At 39.5% G+C, this 20,585-nt stretch overlaps 1 protein-coding gene across 3 annotated transcripts in view; it reads left to right on the forward strand.

Annotated features, from left to right (window-relative positions):
• The window catches only part of BRAF (B-Raf proto-oncogene, serine/threonine kinase), a 104,923-nt gene extending 85,197 nt beyond the window's left edge, over nucleotides 1-19,726 (forward strand). For 2 of the 3 annotated variants that reach the window (XM_089680705.1, XM_089680707.1), the window contains 2 exons: nucleotides 4,369-4,503; nucleotides 6,420-6,832. In XM_089680705.1, the coding sequence (XP_089536831.1) occupies nucleotides 4,369-4,503; nucleotides 6,420-6,599 (315 nt within the window). In that variant the 3' untranslated portion in view covers nucleotides 6,600-6,832. Of the gene's footprint in view, nucleotides 1-4,368; nucleotides 4,504-6,419; nucleotides 6,833-11,194 lie in introns of those variants that run through there. The other variant, XM_089680706.1, reaches the window with a different exon arrangement.
• Nucleotides 19,727-20,585: the final 859 nt, after the last annotated feature.

Consider the following 20,585-nt stretch of genomic DNA (forward strand, 5'->3'; position numbering starts at 1 on the left):
TGGCAGAGAACATGAGATTTGAGTTGGAGGATAGAAGAACCGACCCGGAGGGGAGGTTTTTATTTTTAAAAGGTAGACTTCAGGGGATTGAGTGCACTTTAGCCAAAATATATTCTGCCCCAATAAAAACTCGGAGAAGTATATGAAGGGCTTGTTGAAAAAATTAATGGACTTTAAAAAAGGGCGCTTGATAGTAGCTGGAGACCTAAACTTTTGTATGGACCCACAAAAGGATAATACCTCTTCTGTGCAAAAAGAGGGGAGCAGGTCTCTAAGAGCTTTGAAAAAAGTGATGCATGAATATCAACTAGTGGATACCTGGAGAATAATGCATATGAAAGACAGAGACTATACCTTCTTCTCTAATGCACACGAGATATACTCGAGATTAGATTACATCTTAATAGACCATCAACTAATAGATCATCTGGTAAAAATTGACATAGAGACAAGGATGTTCTCGGATCATGCTTCGGTCGTGATGAAGTTGGGATGGGGAAGAAGGTGGACGGGAGGATTAGGGTGGAGGTTAAATGAGGTTCTTCTTCTGGATGAGGATGTAGTTCAGAAAATCGAGAAAGAGATCAAGGTATATTTTAAGGAGAACGAAACAGAGGAAGTATCGATGGCTACAGTCTGGGAAAGTCATAAGGTATTCATAAGAGGAATCTTGATTGCGGCTGGAGCAAGGAAGAAAAAGGAAAGAAGAGAGAGGGTCAGTGGGCTCTTAAAAGAAATATTGGACCTGGAGCAGATCCATAAGAAGAAAATAACAAAAGATACGAGACAGAAGTTACTGGATAAAAAAGAGGAGCTAGAGAGGTTGACGGATGAGGAGAAGAGAAGAGTATACAACAGGGTTTTGAACGAGAGGTATAGATGGGGAGACAGACCAGGAAGATATCTAATGAGAGCTTTGAATAAAAAGAAAAATAGGAATTATATAGAAAAGATAAAAAGCTCAAAGGGGGAGTTGGTCCACTCAAATAAAGAGATTATTAAAGTGTTTACGGAGTATTACAAAAAGTTATATAATATTAGCCCCCAAGGCCCTCTAAAAGAAGCCCAAGAGGGAATTAAGGAAAAAAAGATGACATACTTAAAAAATGCGGGATTACCAAAACTAAGTGAAGTACAGTTGAAATCCCTAGATGCAGAAATCTCCCAGGAAGAAATTAAAAGAGCATTGAAAAGCACAGGGGGGGGAAAAAGCCCAGGCCCGGATGGTTATACAGTTAGGTATTATAAGAAATTCAGTGAGGTATTGCTACCCAAGCTGGAGAAATATATGAATGCTCTGGGAGGTGGGACGGAAGTGAGGAGAGAATCCCTACAGGCCCATGTAGTACTTATTCATAAGGAAGGAAAAGATCCATCTCAGTGCTCCAGCTATAGACCTATTTCATTATTGAACACTGACACTAAACTGTATGCAAAGGTGTTAGCAAACAGGTTGAGGGATCTGATGCCTGAATGGATCCATGGAGATCAGGTGGGCTTCGTACCAGGGAGAGAAGGTAGAGATAACGGCTTGAGAACCCTGATGCTTATTCAGAAGAGTAGAAAAGGGAAAGACCCGGTGGTGCTCTTGTCGATTGACGCAGAGAAGGCATTCGATAGAGTGGACTGGGGCTTCATGATGGATAATTTAAAAGTGCTGGGGATAGGCGATAGAATGCGAGAGTGGATAAGCAAATTATATAGTGAGCCTACTGCAATCATCACGGTAAACGGGGAGAGATCAGAACCCATTGGAATGTCTAATGGGACAAGACAGGGCTGTCCACTGTCCCCTCTGTTATATGTATTGTCACTCGAACCTCTGTTGTCAATAATAAGAAATAGTGGATCGGTAAAGGGAATACAGATAGAATCCACAGAACATAGAGTGGCGGCCTTTGCGGACGACTTATTGTTCTATGTGGGGAATCCTCGAATAACTCTCCCAAATATAATGAAGATTCTGAAGGAGTACGGTGAACTTTCAAACTTAAAAATTAATCCAACGAAAACAGAGATCCTGAATATTAATATATCAAAGAATGAAAAAGAAAAACTACAAAAAGAATTCCCCTTTATATGGAGAGAAAAAGAGATAAAGTATCTAGGAATAAAGCTTACTGCCTCACTCAAGAACTTGTATAGATTAAACTATATATCTTTGATAAATGAGATCAGGGAAGATTTAAAAAGATTAGAAGGAGGAAACCCAGCCTGGATAGGACGTATAAACCTGGTCAAAACGGTAATTATGCCTAAAATACTGTATAGATTTCAAATGGTACCAATTAAAATTCCAGAGGCCTTCTTTAAGATAATGAAAAGAATGTTAACAAAATATATATGGAGGAATAAGAAACCTAGAATAGCATATGAAACATTGAGTAGGACTAAAGAGAAAGGGGGAATGGGTCTACCAGATGTCAAGAGATATTATAAAGCAGTGGTTTTGGCAAGAATATATGACTGGACATTTAACCATAAGGGGAAAAGTTGGGTAACAATTGAAAATGATCTTAGTGGCACTAGATTGAGTCAGATGATATGGGTCCCAACACAGTTTAGGGGAATTAAAGAAAGCACAAGTATGTACACATTAAATGTTTTTAGGGTATGGGACACTTTACACAAAAACATGAAATGGGAATTCAATTCTATATTAATGCCTCTCACAAATACTGAGTATTTCCCCCCGGGAAAGAATAAGATATCAGGGAGATGGTTTAGAAAGGAGGACACCCAACTGAGTGATGTCTTGGTGGAAGGGGAACTGAGATCACTTAAAGATTTAATAGAGAAGAAGGGAGATATTTTTATTAGAATAGATGAGTGGAAGTATCATCAATTGAAATGTTTTATTGGAAATCTACCGAAACCCCTGAGAATAAAACAGGAGTGGAATATGTTTGAAAGGTTGTTGGGGACACGAGGTGATGGGAAACACGGTATTTCAAAAGTGTATAGAATACTCACAGAATTAGACACAAACACAAAGTCAACTTTTATTACAAAATGGGAAAGGGACATGGGAGTTGAGTTTGACGAAGATAGACAAAGAAAGATGTTTAGATTGATACACGATAATGTTAGTATGAGAGAGGTTGAGGTTAATTACAAGTGTATGACACGATGGCACATTACACCGAGTGTAGAGCATAAGATGAATGGGGAAAACTCAAATAAGTGTTGGAGAGGATGTGGAGAGATTGGCACGGCGTTTCACATATGGTGGGAATGTCCGAAAATTCAGGCCTTTTGGAAGATAATAGTTAAACTGATTGAGGAAATAACCGAAATTGACATAGGGTTAGACCCAACGACGTGCCTCCTACACAAGGTAGAGACATCTGTAAATAAATATAAAGATTCAGGTATTTGGTACTTCTTGAATGCAGCGAAAGGGCTGATACCCAAGTTTTGGAGAAGAGCCGAGGTACCGAAGGAGGAAGACTGGATTAACAGAGTGAACCAGATTGGTAGAATGGAAAAATCATACCATATGCATGAAGATAGGATGGGAGTGTATTCTAGGAGATGGGAAAAGTGGGAAAGAGCAAGATTGAAGGAGAAATATAAGAAAATATAAACTAAGAGGTTAACAATAAAATGGATAAGCCTTATTAGATCAGAATGGATTGGAGTCTGCAGAGGGAAGAGGGGGGATGAGGGGCGGGAAGGGGAGATAGTGGGATGGGAAAGAAAAGAGTTCGTTTTAATAAGGGAAAGATAGAAATGTTATAAATGTTTATTTGTATTGAGAATTTTTTTTTCCCTGTTTTGGGACTTTTGTATTAATATGAAAAATTTAATAAATATTTAAATTAAAGGAAAAAAAAAGGGAAAAAAAAAAAAAAAAAAAAAAAAAAGGAATGGTCTTTTTTATGGTACAGGGTGCCGGGGGGATCTTAATTGACCAAGCTGGAGGCTATAAATTGCAAGGACAGCAATGAATTAGGCCTGTTGATTTGTCCCACATTGGTCAAACTATTCTGTAAATATAGGCAGCTGTTATGTGCAGGTTTTGAGAATTCCCTGTAAATTTTGAGTTTGGTCCTACTGAGCTTGTTAATGTGATGGCTTTCTTGACCAATAGGCTGAGGACATGAGTTAGAGTGGGGTCAACATCTAAAGGGAAAGTTAAGAATTACAACTTTAGCTGCTTGTGTCTTTGGATCCGCTGCTTGTTTTGACATGTGATTTTTCCTGAAGCTGCTCCCTGCTTATGCTTTGTTTTCACTATGTACTAGGTTTGAATCGCTAGGTCTGAAATCCATTAGAAGTCGTATTGTGGCATCTCATGAATATAACATTTTTCTGTTCTGTTCCTAAAACCTTCTTTCCCCCCCCCCCCCCCCCTAATCTTGTCAGATCATATTTATGGTTGGCCGAGGTTATCTGTCTCCGGACCTCAGCAAAGTTCGGAGTAACTGTCCCAAAGCAATGAAGAGGTTAATGGCAGACTGTCTGAAGAAAAAGAGGGATGAGCGGCCCCTGTTTCCACAGGTAAAGTAACTTCTGCTGGAACTGAAATTACCTGGAAAGAGTCAGCTTCTAGCAAGGGAAGGTATCCAGAATGTTGAGTGAAAGTTATTTTATCCTGTTCTTTAGTCTACAGAAAAGTTTTAAGCTTCCCATGGAGCTACAGTTTCCATAATGCCCTGCTCAATGATTGCAGAAAATAGAGTTGGCTACAGATTTTTTTTATTTTTTTTTTTCTCCATCTGTTGTTTTTTTTTTAATATAGATTTTAAGTGGCAGAGATGTTAGCACATAACACATTTGTCAATTTCTGAAGCATGGATGGTTAAGTATCTGATCTCCTGAACTAAACACCCAGAATTGCCCTATGTTAAATTTGATATCTGGGTTTGAGGCCCAGTGTCATTCAACTTGGCAGACTAAAAATATACTATAAATGCAAGATTTTGAGGGACAGTTGGAGTGGGGGGCTGTCTGTTTGGGTTTAATGTGATTGCTTTTATTGCTCAGCTGTTCAAGAAGTGGTTAACTTAACCACTTGCCTACCGTGGCAATTCTGACATTTCTCTCATACATTTAAAAATCTGCAATTTTTTTGCTAGTAAATTACATAGAACCCCAACGTGTAATATTGTAATATTTTTTTTTTTTTTTTAGCAGACGTCCAAGAGAATCAAATGGTGGGTGTTGCAATTTTTTTAGGTCACACGGTACTTGTGCAGCAGTTTCTCAAACCTATAAGTGGTTTCTCAAATACACTTTAATGAATTTTAGTGAACGCAAACTCAATATAATACTTAATTTTTTTGTAAATGGATACCTGGTATATACTGGTGCTAGAATTATTTCTCTTTGATGTTTGCAGTGATACCTCACGTGTGGTGCGATCACCGTTTACATTCACATTTGCACATTGGAAAATTGGGGAACCTTTTTTTCTTTTTTAAATTAAATGTATATCCTTCTTTTTTGTTTTTTTGTTATCAACTGTATTATGAACAACTTCCCTCATGATAGCATGGGTTGTGACAGGTCTCCTTTTTGGAGAGATCTGGGGTCTATTAGATCCCTCATCTATCCTCTGGCCTCCAAACCACCTGAGTAAACTGAGATCAATTTGATCAGATGCTGTAACAGCTTGTTTACAACAAACCAAAACCGGAAGTGGCGAAATCCTTGCCGCTTCTGGTTTCTGATCTCCGAGAGGAAGGAACAACTTCAGTTCCTCTTTCTCTGCCAGTGCACTGGATGTCGCCTGTCAGATTGGTCCCAGGCCCCCCGATGGGACAGAAGAGATCAGGAAAGGCCGCTGCGGTGGAAGAGGGGACCCCTTTCTTCCACATTTAGAAGTGATCGAGTGGCTGTATAGCCCCTTGAATCGCTTCGACAAAAAGAGAATCGCCAGTTGAAAATTTTGATAACGGGATGATGCTTGAAAGTGGTTATACTGGGATAATGCTTAGAGCTACAAACCAAGAACGTCATATGACATCCTACAGGTGGGAAATGGTTAAAGACAACTTAATCAGTAAAATCCCCTAGACATTTTAGCACGTTCATGTTATTTCCAAAGTCATGTTCAATTTTTTAAATCTGCAACTTTAATTAAAATACACCTGATGATCCTGCTATTAAGATTGTTGTGCAGGCATTTCCTGTTGTAGGGTGAAAACATCACACAGAGACTAGAGGCTATTTCAACACATATTACGCAGGCATGGTCCACTGTTGTCATTATTAGAAAAACTGCCAACTACAGCTATTGTAGTACATTTAGCCAAGAAGGGGCTTCAGAGAGGCTGCAGGAGATCAGCAGCACTGAGAGATGTGTTATGGTTTTCTTCTGCTTTAAAGCTGGTGTAACCTGATCAACCTCATTGATATTTTCTGTTCGCTGTCTTACACAAATTGCCAAACCTTGTCTCTTTCTTCTCCATTAGATTCTTGCCTCCATTGAACTCCTGGCCCGGTCATTGCCAAAAATTCACCGCAGTGCATCTGAGCCATCGTTGAATCGAGCCGGCTTCCAGACAGAAGACTTCAGTCTGTACGCTTGTGCTTCTCCAAAAACGCCCATCCAGGGTGGTGGATATGGTGGGTTCGACAATCACGGCCTGTGAGCTCAGCTGAGCCCCTCCATTCCAGATACTAGTGCCCCTGCTGGCAGGAGTCTGTAAATGTCTGTGTGATGCTTCATTGTACACACCATGCTCAAATAGCTGTATAGTCTCTTTGTAAATATTCTATTAATTATTTGTATATACACTGCTGAAGTGCTGGCTGCCTTCAGTTTTATTGTACTTAGATTTATCAGGTGTCTAATGGTAATAAATAAAAATAAATTTGTCCCTTCCGTAGGTTTAATTGACTGCAAAGTCATACTTCATTGCATCTCGTCCATGACATTTTTATTCCAAGTGAAAATTTGCAAGAGAACCTGTCTAGGGTATAAATATTGAAGATGGTGCATTTGCTGACTTGTTTTCCTAGTCAGACAGGACACAGGCTCATGATCATTATGACTGAGATATATGCAGCTACCTTCAGGTAATTGGACACTAGTAAAAAGGGACATCCCCCTATATAACCCTTCCCACATCCAGCTACACTGAGGTTTTTATTAGTGTCCTTAAGTGATCAACCTCTTCTGTCTGCTGAGAGAAGCTTACCTTCTAATATGGAGGTATTTCTCTGTGGATAATATTCCACGATGATTCTTGGTCCACTGCACCATAGCCACTGCGGCTTCCGGGGACCATACCTGGAACCCCACTTAGTCAAGGATGCTGAGCCAGCCTCTAATGTTGCTTTTTTGCACAGGACTCTGTTGTGAGCATTGCCATGGGCATATAGTGCAATTCCATGCCCATATTGCAATTCCATTGCATGTCCATGAAGACTAGGGGTTTGCTCATCCTGAAGGGTGAAGCTAGTATGGGGTTAATCCTATCTGCTAGATTGTGGTGAGTACAGGTCAGAAGCCCTTTAATCATTTAGCCGAGGGTGCCCCTCACTCTTTAGAACCCCCTTTTGGTGTGCATGGAAACAAAAAGAACTGGGAGTACCAGGATTAATTTTAAACTTGGCTTGGTTTCTCAGCACTGGCACACCTGAATGCATATCCCCCAGTGGGCACCTAGTACACCTATATGAACCAGGTGCTACTGAACCTGCACTGCCCAAGCACATGCACCTGTTTGTTTTCATTGCGGTTACTGCGGCTACACATCCTGCCTCTTCCTATTTGCAAGTAAGACTTCTGTGGCAACATCTCTTGGTGTTCTTTGCTGTGGTCACTATAATTATTTATTATCACACTGCCTGGGTTATTGAGGCCTACAACTGCTTGTCACAGAGGCAGGGCTTGACAAATTTGCTTTGAATCTAGAAGCCAGCTAACAAAGTTGGGAGACAGTTTTTTTTAAATAAGCTGCCTGGACGTCTGGCAATAGGAATTGCTCACATCTGGTGCCAGGCCCGAATTGAGACAAAAAAATTGGCTTGGGCACTTTAGACTGAGCAGTCCAGACTGCATTGCCATTCCTGCCTCTTGTGGAACTTCACGTTCCAGCCCTGTCCACTGTCAACATCCCAGTCATGGAAAATTAGGGAGGCAGATTTTCTTGGTCTTAAGTGGCTAGATTTGGGAGAATGGGCTTTCAACCTGGGGGGTTTTTAATCTCTGTCCAACAGATGTGGGATGCAGGATGTGAATCTGAGGGTGTTCAAGTTTAACAACAAACTGCACAGATTTGTTGTCAGGTCCAGAGTCCCTCAAGCCTTCACAAGAGGCTCTGTGGCGACAGTGTGGGTACAGTTTAGCCTGATCTATGACTTTCCATCTCTCCATATTCTCACCTACGACACAGGATCAAGATGGATGGCATTTTGGTGATCTTCATCACATCAGATAGGCCCAGAAAGACATGGTACTCAGACATGCTCCGTCTTCTGCAGACACTCTGTGGGCCCTTCCAGATTGTCCAGACCCCCTGTCTCAAGAGCCAGTGTTCATCCTTCTCATTCACGGACTTTAAGTGCATGGCTGTTGAAGCTATAGTTCTGAAAGACGGGCCCTTCAAATTCAGTAAGCCCTAGCCTCTTGAATGCTAGGAAGTCGACTTCTCAAAGTCTACTATCGCACCTCGATCCTTATTTTGCTTAGTGCATGTGGAGAAACTTACATCCTAGGAAGTACTCCTTGGAACATATTCTGTCTTTCCTCCAGTCCAGTCTGGACCAACTTCTAGCTTTGCGTACCATCAAAGGACAAATATCAACTTATATCGCTCACTAGTTAAGACCTGTTGTTCTGGACGTGGTTCACATTACTCCCCCTTTATGATCTCCTGTGCCCTTTGGAACTTCAATCTGGCTTTCTTGCCTCTCTGGAGCCACCCTTTGAACCTGTTGAGGATATTTCCTTAACAGCCTTATACTATAAGGAGCCTTTCTGGGTGTTGAACAAGGATATAGTGGTCTTGAGGCCTAAGGTCTCTCCTTTTTTTTTTTTTTTTTTTCCCAAAGGTGGTCTCTGCCTTTCACCTTAACTACGATTAACCAAGATCCTTCCTTATGTCCTACTCTAAAACATCCTAAATAAATTTTGCTTGACTGTCTGGAGTGGTGCACTGAGTTCCCCTCTTGACCACAGCCTCCTTTTAGGCAACTGGATTTCCCCACGTGCTGCCTTTTTAAAGTAGAGCTATTAGCAAAACTTTATATTTTTTTTATTTTGGATAGAGTAAAGTTCATTTTTGCCATCTTTGTTCCATTGGAGAGGTTCACCTTCACTTCCTGTACCATAGTCTAACAGGAAGTGAGAGGAATTCTCTGCAAATTAAAGGAATATCTTGGGTTCCCACAGGTCACCAGAACTAGTGTCCCCATTGAAATATTTCCCTTCTTTCTTTTCTGGGGACAACCCAAAATATGAAATTTTCTTTTACCTTCACTTTCAATGATAATGGTAAACAAGACAAAAAGAGAGGAGTTAATCTCCCTAACAGGAACATGTACAGCAATAAAAACTAACAGGTGTTCTAATCCATCTCCACTGTATCCAAAATGTTAGGTTTATAGCCTAATGGATAGGGTTCCTCCCTTCCCTGTGAAGCAATCTGTAACAGATCTGTTAATGCTTTGTGGACTTTTCAGCATCAGATAACTGTTAATCAAATTTGTAAGGCTGCCATCAGGGCTTTTGTTCATACATTTATGTGAATGTTACATCTTCCTCTGTCCAGTTTCAGACAAAAGGCTCTACAAGCTTCTCGAGCCCTTTTTGACCAGCTTGTTACATCAGCCTTTCAGTGCTGTGTTGCCCATCCCTCAATTGGACTGCTTTTGTACTTACCAGTCGTAATGATTTAATGAAGCTGGTGTCTTGAACTTTATAACTAGGAAATCAGGATATTTTACACTTTTTTTTTTTTTTAATTTTACGCAGACAGGTCTCCCCCATTTGTTACAATCCACCTACTGTTTGCTACAAAATTGATGCAAAATTTAGTTATATATAGGGATGTCACTGCAAATTTTTTCTTTGCCACTGTTGAATCGCCTGAAGGTAGTTGCATATAGCGCAGTAGTAATACTTAGAGCCTACGTCCTGTACTCAACAAAGTGGATTTTCATCCAGAGGCATTATTCACATCCATGCTTCTAAAGGTAAGGGCAAATATGCAAATCTGGCTTTCTAGCTTCACTGGCTGCATATTTGTTCTAGGTCAGTGACCGTTAAATATTTAAAAGTACAAAGGTAATATAATGTAGCTTTTCAGTCCTTAGATGTGGTAGCTTCATTCATTTTCTTTTTAAAGCCAAGAAAAATTATTGTTGGAATCCAGTGTCCAATGTTGTTAACTTTCCTAGCTAAAAAAAAAAAAATCAAGCTCCCTATGTTCTGCCTGTAGTGTAGATCAGGAGAGCAGCCTAAGGTGACAGTGCTGTGTGTCACCCTAAGGCAGGAGGTGTGCTACTGGTAGGATGACCATGTGAAAAATAACCTAAAATTGGCAAATAATGCAGCCACCACATACATGGACTGGTAAGCTGCAATATATCATTTTTATTTTTTTTAGGTTTATGTACCCTTTTAAAGTAGTTTTAAATGAAGAAAGGATAATCCATGTTTTATTGTGTCTCAGTCTTCACTGGAAAGATCTGACCCAACTATTTTTCTTGGTGACCATTGTCAAATGAGAGAGGGATAAAAAGGAGATTCAAAATGTTGCATTTGTCAGACGAACAGTAAGTATGGACATGCATTGACATGCCATAATTTGCTCTTGCCGTTGCACACTACATACCTCTCCTGTGCACACTTGCCCCTTAAAGTCTTTTATAAAATATGTTTATTGATGTAATAATGATTACTGAGCTGCAGTTATGGTGCTGGTTTATTTATGCCTGGAGTTTACCTTTAAACACTGGCTGTTTATAGGGTACAGACATAAAATGTTTAAAGTAGAGGTAGACTGATCTGCCATTGCAAGTATAGACCAAAACTATTGTATCTATTTGGTATTCATTTCATCATTCACAATCATAATCTCCCGTCTTTTGGAGATCTTTAAATTTTGTACATTTGTGTGTTCTTCATCTATGTAATACATCTTTCCATCACTAACCTGTCTATAACTAGTTCTTTAATTCTTCTCAGACTTGCATCTTCTTTTAATAAACTTGTGATTCTTTTGTACTCCCTCTGCAGGAGAATTTACAGCCTTCAAGTAACTGCACAGTCACCACAAGCACCTCTGTTACTACTTTAAGTCTCGTGTTCCTCTAGTTTCTTAGCACTGGGACTACATACAGAAAAAAAAAAAAACAGATTAACACACCCATATTAAAGGGAGCAGCATGAACCATCAATGAAACAAAAGGGGTAGAGGGTTGGAGAGGGACCAGCTGAAACTTTGATACACCCCTACCAGTGTACACACAGCAGAGGAGAGGCATGTCCTTGGGAACGAGAAGGCGGATCTTCTTCCCTGCAGAGACTGCGTTTTCTGACTCTTAAGATACTAACACTGGGGCCTTCGTGATCTCTGGATTCTGCTCCAAACATAACTGGACTTTCTGCTTAAATTCTTTTGCTCCCCCCCCCCCCTCCCCCCCTCAGAACTTTGGAAAATAAAATGCTGGATCTCCTTAGCCTTCTACCCTTACATCTCACTCCCTTGTCTGTTTTCTCCCATTTTAGGGAGTAAGGCAGCACAAGGAGCAAACCTGGAGATTAGAGTGTAGTAACCCCAAGCAACTGTATTGGTTTTCCATTAGTCAGGTCACTAAAAGCTGAAGTCTGATTGGTCTTTGGTGCTTTGCTCTATCTTATTGGACAGCAGTGCCGACTACTTGGTACTGACTTTGTCTATTGTCAGACAGTATGCATCTGAAAATGTAATAGATCTTAGGGAATTGGGTACATTATAAAGGGTAAATCCATCTAAAATCAATTATTTTAGCTCCTAGTATGGAGTTTTATGTCCTTGGGTTCTGTCTCTCTCCTCAACCACAGCCCATCCCATGAGGTATTTTGCTCAGTTACATTTTTATACCATACCTGCTGGGTTCTTCATACGTATAGGCAGTAACTTGGTAATTCTAACTCCATTGTGTAGCATGACAATGAAAGCAGTAAGGTGTGACCAACTATAGGATGGGTGCAGCCCAGATCTCTTGGGGGAGAGGACATTCTATCCCACCACAGTTACTAGACACAGTAATAAGGGGGTGGATTCAGAGACCAGATTCCTCTGAGCATACCCTTTAACAATTAATATTTAATTTATTAATATTAGTATCTGTGTAAGGATAATGTCATTTATAGAGAGAATATTAACATTGCCAGAGTTGTTTGTTCCTGCTCTGATTGGCCAACCTTTCTCAACACATGTAGTTAAGCACAAGCCTCTTGTCTAAAGCTGGGTACATACTGTTTAAATTTCATCCGGTTCTTGAGATGCCCAAATTCTCTACATGGGTGCTGCTCACTACCTCCAATCAGATGCAGCTGGGTGCGGCTGTCAGAATGCAATAGTTGTAGTGGGAAATTCTTCCATTCATGTTGAATAGTGTGGATGAGGGAATCTGTTAAATTATTTTAATTCAGCCCGGTGGGCTGTGTGTGTACCCAGAATAAAGTAAATTTATTGTTTAATTATGCATCCTCTATAAATGAAGGTGAATTGTGAAAACTAGAGCACAGTTAGGTGGGTTGTTTCATTTAACCAACGCAAAGAATGAGAGATAAAATTTGATTAGTTACAGTGAGCAGGGATAATTGCTCCATTTCCCTGAGAATCCTTGCTACAGATCTGCATGATCATTTACTTGGGATGTGAGTGAGCTTTTCTGTCCTCATTGCACAGCATTCCACTGTATGCAGACAGTAACCAGAAGTGTGTTCTGAATTGCAAGCAGTTGGGCATGCTGATTCATTCTAGCAGTAATTTTGAAAATCTTACCCATAGCATAATTGTAGTTTTTTTTTTTTTTTCTTTATTAATCCTTGTTTTCACAAACACGTGTGACCTATCCTCAAGGACATTCTCCATAATTTTTATTTTGAAAACAAGACCTCAAATGGCACACAAAATTAAAACTTTGAAGGCACCCAAAAATGTCTCCATTTTGGGTGGACCCAAGCTTGTGAACTCACCCGTCTTAATTTGCTTAAAGACTCTGCTGGCAATATAGCTTACCAGAATTTGCAGCTGTTTCCTAACTTTATTGGCCATTACAGAGCAAAATATTTGTTCTCCCAGTGGTGGATTATCTCTAGTGAAATACGATTTGATATCCAAATTTGAACGAGTAACTGACACTCTTGTGATGGGCTCAGTGGTGGGGGTGGAGTTGGGAATCAAGAAGAGAAGGTTTATGGTCTTGGGGTTCCCAAGAATTTAGAAATTCTGTTGAGTTTTATAACTTGTCAATATAGATCCAGTACTGGAGTTTTGAGTAGACCTGCTTTTCAACGAGTCATTGAAAAAGACAATCTGCAGCTAAAATATTAAGAGAAGTATTTTTTGTCTATTTATTTATTTTTTTTTTATAAATCATACTTACCCAGGTGGATGCAGCATTGATCTGATGCTGCATCTGTCCCCTGCCAGCTCTAAGAGTGAGAACTGAGCGATCATACACTGCTGATCGCTCAGTTCCCCCTGTCACTCTCAGCAGAGAACAGTGACTGTCAGTCACCGCTGTGTGCTCTGCACAACCCCCCCAACTCTCGCTACTAGCTTTCATTGTATTTCTCCTTTTAATAAAGAATATACCTTAAGGAATTATGTGAAAACAAATTTAGATTTCTCTTTATATGCTAATAGTTGAAATGTGCCATAGACTTTACAGTAGAAGTCAAGGCACAATCTAGTCCAAAGCAAAGACAAACTTCAATGAAAAATCATGTATATGTATACATGCTTAGAAATTTTTGTTCATAAATATACATTTTTAACATTGTACAAAATCATCTTCTAAAATTGGGTTTCATGGTCCCAAGGCTCCCTTTTTCAGATGATGCAGCCTTGGAGGAGGGTGTTCTGCAGAGGCTGAAGCTGGCATCATGTGATGTAGTTACATGACACTAGAAGGCAATTTACGCTGCAAAGTAGGCACGACACAAGGAGGTTCTGTGCTGTAATTCAGCTTGTGTGAATGGGGAGAAATAGGGAGATACTTGAGGGTTCCACCCAGCCATGGTGACACTGAAAGTGACAGAATTTCTGCCACTTTTATAGTGGAACCACCACCCCAGTATGTAGGAACTGTTAGCCAAATCAGAACTAAGATTTAGTGACCAATGTATCAAGAACGCTGACTGCGGAGCAATAATATGAAAAGTAAGGCACGTTGATTAGTAATAAGGACTGCTACAGCTGGAAAAAAAAATACCTCTGGCTTCCAATTAAATTTTCTGCCATCGTTTTATAATTGTCCCTTACCGCCATTTGTTCCTTCCCCTTTCTGCTCGGGTGCACTTAATATTGAAATGCTTCCACGGGACTCTTGAATAAGAAGATATCTTTTTTTCTTCATCCAGCTGTGTAACAAGAATTTACTTTTTAAGGAGATTCTGCATTTTATTTATCTTTCCAGCCCTGGTTTGCTAATTTGGACTCTCCATTTCTACTCCTTCCCTACATCTTGTCCCTTTTCTGTTCGCCTCTATTTTTTTTTATTCCTCTTCTAAAGGATAACGTTGTGGACCTTCTATCCCACCAATCTGCTCTAGCATTTAATTCCTTTTGGTGAGGCCTTGCATGGACTAAATTGGACTTATTGTGTTTTCAGATTCAGCTCTTAAAAAACAAAAAAAAAAACAAAAAAAAAAACTCTTTACAGTGCATTTCCATATCGTATAGAATGGATGGCTGGCTGCCGGAAAGAAAAAAAGATGGTTTACATTCCATGCTAGTCACACTCATCACATTATTCTTTATTTTCGATTCGGCTCCAAGACTTCTGCTCTGCACAGACCGTCTGAAGGAAAGAATGACGTTTTTGTTGAATGCTCCCAGCACTTTATGTGCAGGTACTACATTCGAGATAAATGGTAATGGCCCCGATAGTGCAGAAATGATTTTTGGGTCTCTTTTGCATGAAAGCGTCTGAAGTATCAGAAGATTCCTGTTGGATTGTGGTACCAGGGCAAAAGTGTGATCTGTCCTAGTAATATTTCCTATATCTGCCCTAGTAATAGTTCCAATATCTGCCCTGTATGTATACTATGAGATGGAAGCATTTTACATCTGCCATGATATTGGGGTAAAAGAGGTAGGTGACTAAATGAAAAAGGCCAGAGTTAGTAGCATCATTCTGCTGGAAGGTTCAAACTTCAGTGTATTTCCTTTGTTTCATTACATTTTTATAGTGGGGATAAATTCCACTAGCCCATAAAGCAGGTGTTCATAAGTATCCTTTCAATAGATTGTCCAATATGACCCCATATCCCCTCCACCAGACTGCCAAATCATCATCATTACCAGTCCTATAAGGTACCAGTATGACTTCTAAAGATGTCCATTACTTGGTTTTACTTTAATTATAGTTATCTATGAGCAGAACAACTGAAAGATGATCATAAGAATTTTATCTTATTTAAGAATGGAAAATCACAAATACACAGTCTAGCTACAGCTAGTGAGATTATTGCTGTTGATCTTGTTCAATCAATATAAATGAGGTCCAGTTACTTACAATTTTTAATCGCATGTTATTGACACAGCTAGCCGATTTTTCCATTTTCAGGTTCAATAATGCAGATAATACCCTTTTCATTTTTTTCAGTTAGTCAAGGGTATGGGACTGGATCTCTGAATAAGAACCCCTCTGAATAAAGGATATAGATTGTTTCCATCAGTCTCCATCTCAGAGTAGATCATAATTTTCCCTATCATAGCCATTTGACATGTAAAGCTTACCAATATAGAAATTTAAATTTGCTTATCAGAGAACCACAAACACAAGAACTTACAACATCTCTGGTTTAAATTGAATCCAAGACTCCAGCTTTCCAAGGTTGAGTGTAAATCACCAAGGCAAAGGAGTAGTTGTTATAGCAGTAATATATGGATACCTTTTATCCCCAAGTGTATATGTTGTACATAGCAACCAGAAGCTTCTGATCATATTTTTGAACTGTGGCAAGGCAATGGAGCCTGGGGCCTACATCGTAAAGCTTTTATCGCACTCAGTCTACTTGTGCTTTATTTTACATTTTCAAGTGTTTATGAAATATCACACATTCAGGGCAACATGTCAGGCTTTCAGGTAGGAACAACCCCTCTACCTCTGAGATTAATTTTACTCCTGCTCCCCCACCGCTCCATTCCTCCATTGGAGCCGGAAATCTAAATATTGTGTAAACACCATGTTGGATTTTATCAGAGCTTGCACAAGGTTAACTTCTTTCTCCTCTTTGGCTGGTGACAGTGTTCGAGTCTGGTGATTTTTTTTTACTCGGGCCTGGATACTGCATTCTGCGAGGAGGTCACATGCCCCCCCCTATACCAGAAAGCACTTAGTATTTAACAAGGGCTCTGTGTGGAACTTAACAAACTCTGTGTGGTGTGAGGGACATTAAGGCCCTTTCTCACTGGAATACAATCTGCAGTGGGTGTCTATACGTTAACGACACTCCAAATGCAGGTCATAGACGCAACGTGTTATGCCTGCACTGGAATGCATGGTACAAAAGAACCATGTGATCTGGTTGCAGTGTGTTTCAAAAAGTAGTGCATGCACTACTTTTGGTGTAATGTGATTACAGCCCATTCAAAATGAATGGGCTGAAATCAAACTGCATATGAATCGCACAGGAACTGCACAGCGTTCCTGTGCAGTTCACATGCAGTTTCTAGTGTGAAAGTTTAATCTCTGGTGTAGCATTAAAGGGAGCAGTTGGTTGCTATGTACAATAAGAGACCTCTGTTATAGGTCCCTGCTTATCTTGTCATTCGTAATCAGCACACCATGCATCCACCAGTGGTGGATATCCTGCCCACCCGGCTCTTACTTCAGACACTTTCACAAGAGGCCCAATATTCTCCTTGTGTGTGGGTTTTTTTTTTTCTTTTGTATAGTTCCCATACTGTAGCAATGTGCAAATGCTGTCTGGACCAACAAAATGATCACCGTCACGTCCCAGATTCTGTCTTATGTATGTGTGCGTGTGTATGGTTATTTGTCTAGCTGCTGGTTCCACCAATAAGACTAAATATTTATGACTCCAAAGCCAGACCAGTAGCGCACAATGAGGTCATTTTTTTTTTTTTTTTTTTTTTTTTTTTTTTTGTACATTCAAAACTATTACATGCTATTTATTTAATTTATTTTGCTGGAGAGCAAGCATGGACGTGGAAAGCCAGAAGAGACGACACATTCAGTGAATCTTCTCTTGTTTTAATCTTGTCTGCTTTCACCTTTTGTATATATTATCGGGTGCCGTCTAACAGATGGACACCATGATGTGGTCATTCGGTAATCGACTGGCACCTGCAGAACCTATTTTTAGCAATTGTACATATCATTAGGAGTGTATATGTAGGATGGTCAGATATGGCTTGTTTTGAAATCTGATTTAAAGATCACCTGTCATACATGCGCACTGAGGGGAAAGCCATTTTGTCCTGGAGAAGGCAGCCATGCAGTTTGTTAAAGTAGTTCCCAGTAAATTAAATAATATTGTTGGATGGACAAGATGGCTGCCAACTTTGAGCATGGGTGAGAGGTACACTTTAAAGGGTCTGTCTACCGGTAATGGTGGGTACTAGTAGGCTGGGTCACCCTCTGTTTTTTTCTTTTTTTTTTTTTTTTTTTTGCCAGTTTGTGATCTGCCTGCCAGGTTTACCAGCTCTACCCACCACCCAGTGGAGTCTCAATAGGCAGAGTAAAGCTCCTTTGTTATATCCACAGCTTGTAGGTGGAGCTGGGAACCCGCAGAGCTCTTGCCAACAGGATACCTGACAGATACAGAAAGTCAAAATATGTTTAAGATCACTGGACCCCAAGTGGACTGACCCTTAACATAAATTTTAAAAAGCTATGTATTTGCTTTCTGGTTATTGAGTCATTCTAAGGAGCCCTGATTCCCAGTTCTATTGGTTTATGAAGTGATTGGTTTAAAGGCTAAATTAGTCATTTTTGTATTTTCATATGTTCAGGAATATGTAGAAGTCTAAGCTAAAGTAACAAATGTACAAGGGTTCTTCAAAATGTTTCCGCACTATATATATATATATATATATATATATATATATATATATATATACATATATATATATGGAAACTTTTTGAAGACCCCTCGTATTTAGCAATGTAATTTTCGTTTAATGCATTTCATTGCCCTTTCAATTTTGTCATAAACCATAGTATAGGAGTGTGAAGCCTCTGTTGGCAGATGCCATTTACTGACTCCTGGGCTTTATTCTTCGGGGACATCATACGCAGATAACTGATAAAATTGTTCAACCTAATTGGCATGTAGACAAGGAGTACGAAAGTGGCAATTTTCATGCGTCTCACATTTGCAGTTTAAGGAATCTGTCAAAATGCATTAAAGTCCCATAGAGCAGTAGATAATGCACAGTATACCGGTTAGGGGTAAGTTTTTAAAGGTCTGTTTGTTTTTTTGCTTCACAAAACTCTCCTCCTTTTGCAGCCATACTGATGTAAACACTCACAATTCCAGGTCTCCTCTACAATACCTGGAATTTAGGGCCTGTTCCCACCAGCGAGCCAAATACGCTCTATAGGAAGTGCTTTAGAATATATTTGACTGTCCTGTTTATTTTGAACCTTTAGGAAGGAACCCATGTTTTTGGAACTGGAGGGATTGTTAAGCGAGAAATTGCCAAAATATTCAGTGGAATTTTATTTTCATATCCACAAAAGCACCCAAAGTCACTTGACAACTGCAGTCTGTGGATGAACGTTCTCAGGCCCAGTTCCCTTTGCTGAGCGCTTATAAATGTACCTGTGCAACAGTATGCACCTGCCACTGACAGCTGCAGGTCTAACAATTGATAACCAGTTGGCATGGTTCCTGATCAACATGCCAGCCAATCATGGTGGCCACATGCAAGGAGGATGTTTGTTTTGCAGAAAACCGTCTCCAGCAGCTAGAACTGTGCCTCGCGCTCTTTCTCCCTGTACATTTGCTGTGCCCAGAAAAAGCTTATAAAAAATAATTTTAAATTAAAAAGATTAAGAACTTGACATGAAAGAAGTAAACTGTGTAGTGTGAGGGCCAATTTAAATCATAAAGATGAAATAGTTAGACCAGCAAGGCTATACAGAACTAGGAATGTTGTTTTATCCCAGGCTTACAAATGAAAGCCTTGGCTTTGTTATAGGCGCTGTATATGAAACCAAAAGTTGTATTCTGTGAATCTTATAAGTAAAAAGTAAACTGAGCCTTTCAGCACCCAGCATTTGGTCTCAGCGGCTCCCTAGAATCACCTGATAACCTTTTTTTCAGGTCGTTGTTTCTGCCTTTGTTCAAAAAGTCTCCGGCACCAAGTCTTTTATCCGAAGGTACATCCACACTTTGAATAATGCTCACAGATTGCCCCATGATATGTTGCTGTACATATTTTCAAGTCACTGGCTTACCAGTGATCATTCAGGTTGGAAATGTTTGGGGGTAATGTATAAAAGTGGTGTATAAATTATAATAAAGACCATATTTATAAATGTTTACATTGTGTCCATTAAACCACTTTTTAAAATGGAATTGTCAATTTTAAAATCTTTCTTAGTATAATGTTGGTTTTAGAAATGGTTTGTTTTTTTTGTTTTTTTTTATTGGCAAAAGTTTGTGGTTTTTTTAGTAACCTAAAATGAAATACCATAGTTTTTTATGCTGCTGCTTGAATGAAAACTGGTTACAACCAGGCTTATGCAGGAATTTAAAGTGTAACTTCACTTTTGTTGAGAAAATAACAATATAAGTAATCCATATACGTTGCAAGGATGTTACCAAACATTGTTGCAGAATCCTACACTTTTCTGAAGAAATAGCTGGTTTTTTTTTTCTCAACCATGTCCTTTTCAGACAGAATCTGAATGGCAAGGTCTAGTTCATTATAATCACCTGGTGGACTCTTAAGCCTAGTACACACAATGAAAAAATCGGATGCAAACCATTTTCGGAGTTATCATCCGATAATCTGATCATTAGTATGATTAGCTTTCGAGAGCCGATCATGACAGTTCATGTGAAATTATCTGAAGGACAAGTATGAATTTTTTTTTCCGTACGATAAAAGAATGAGCAATTTTTGTTTGTTCAGTACAGTATTTGAATGTAAAAAAATCAAGGAAGACCATGCATGCTCTGAAACAAAAGAATACATTCCAATACCATACATTACATCATCGCATGAGTTGTATGCTGTCTTACAAGAGTTTTTGTAACACTATTTATTTTCAATATGAGACTAACGTGCAAAAAACATTCTTCCGATATTCTCACTGTGTGTGCAAGGTTCATACGCTCTGATGAGAAAAGCTGTAAGGTCTGCACCCCCTTAGAAGTATTTAACTCTTGTAGAGCATCCCACCTAAATAAAAATTCCTGTTGCAGGGGGTGT

Source organism: Staurois parvus, unplaced genomic scaffold (assembly GCF_062004578.1).
Source record: "Staurois parvus isolate SC_StPar_1 unplaced genomic scaffold, SC_StPar_1.0 ptg000249l, whole genome shotgun sequence".
In the NCBI taxonomy this organism is placed as follows: Eukaryota; Metazoa; Chordata; class Amphibia; order Anura; family Ranidae; genus Staurois; species Staurois parvus.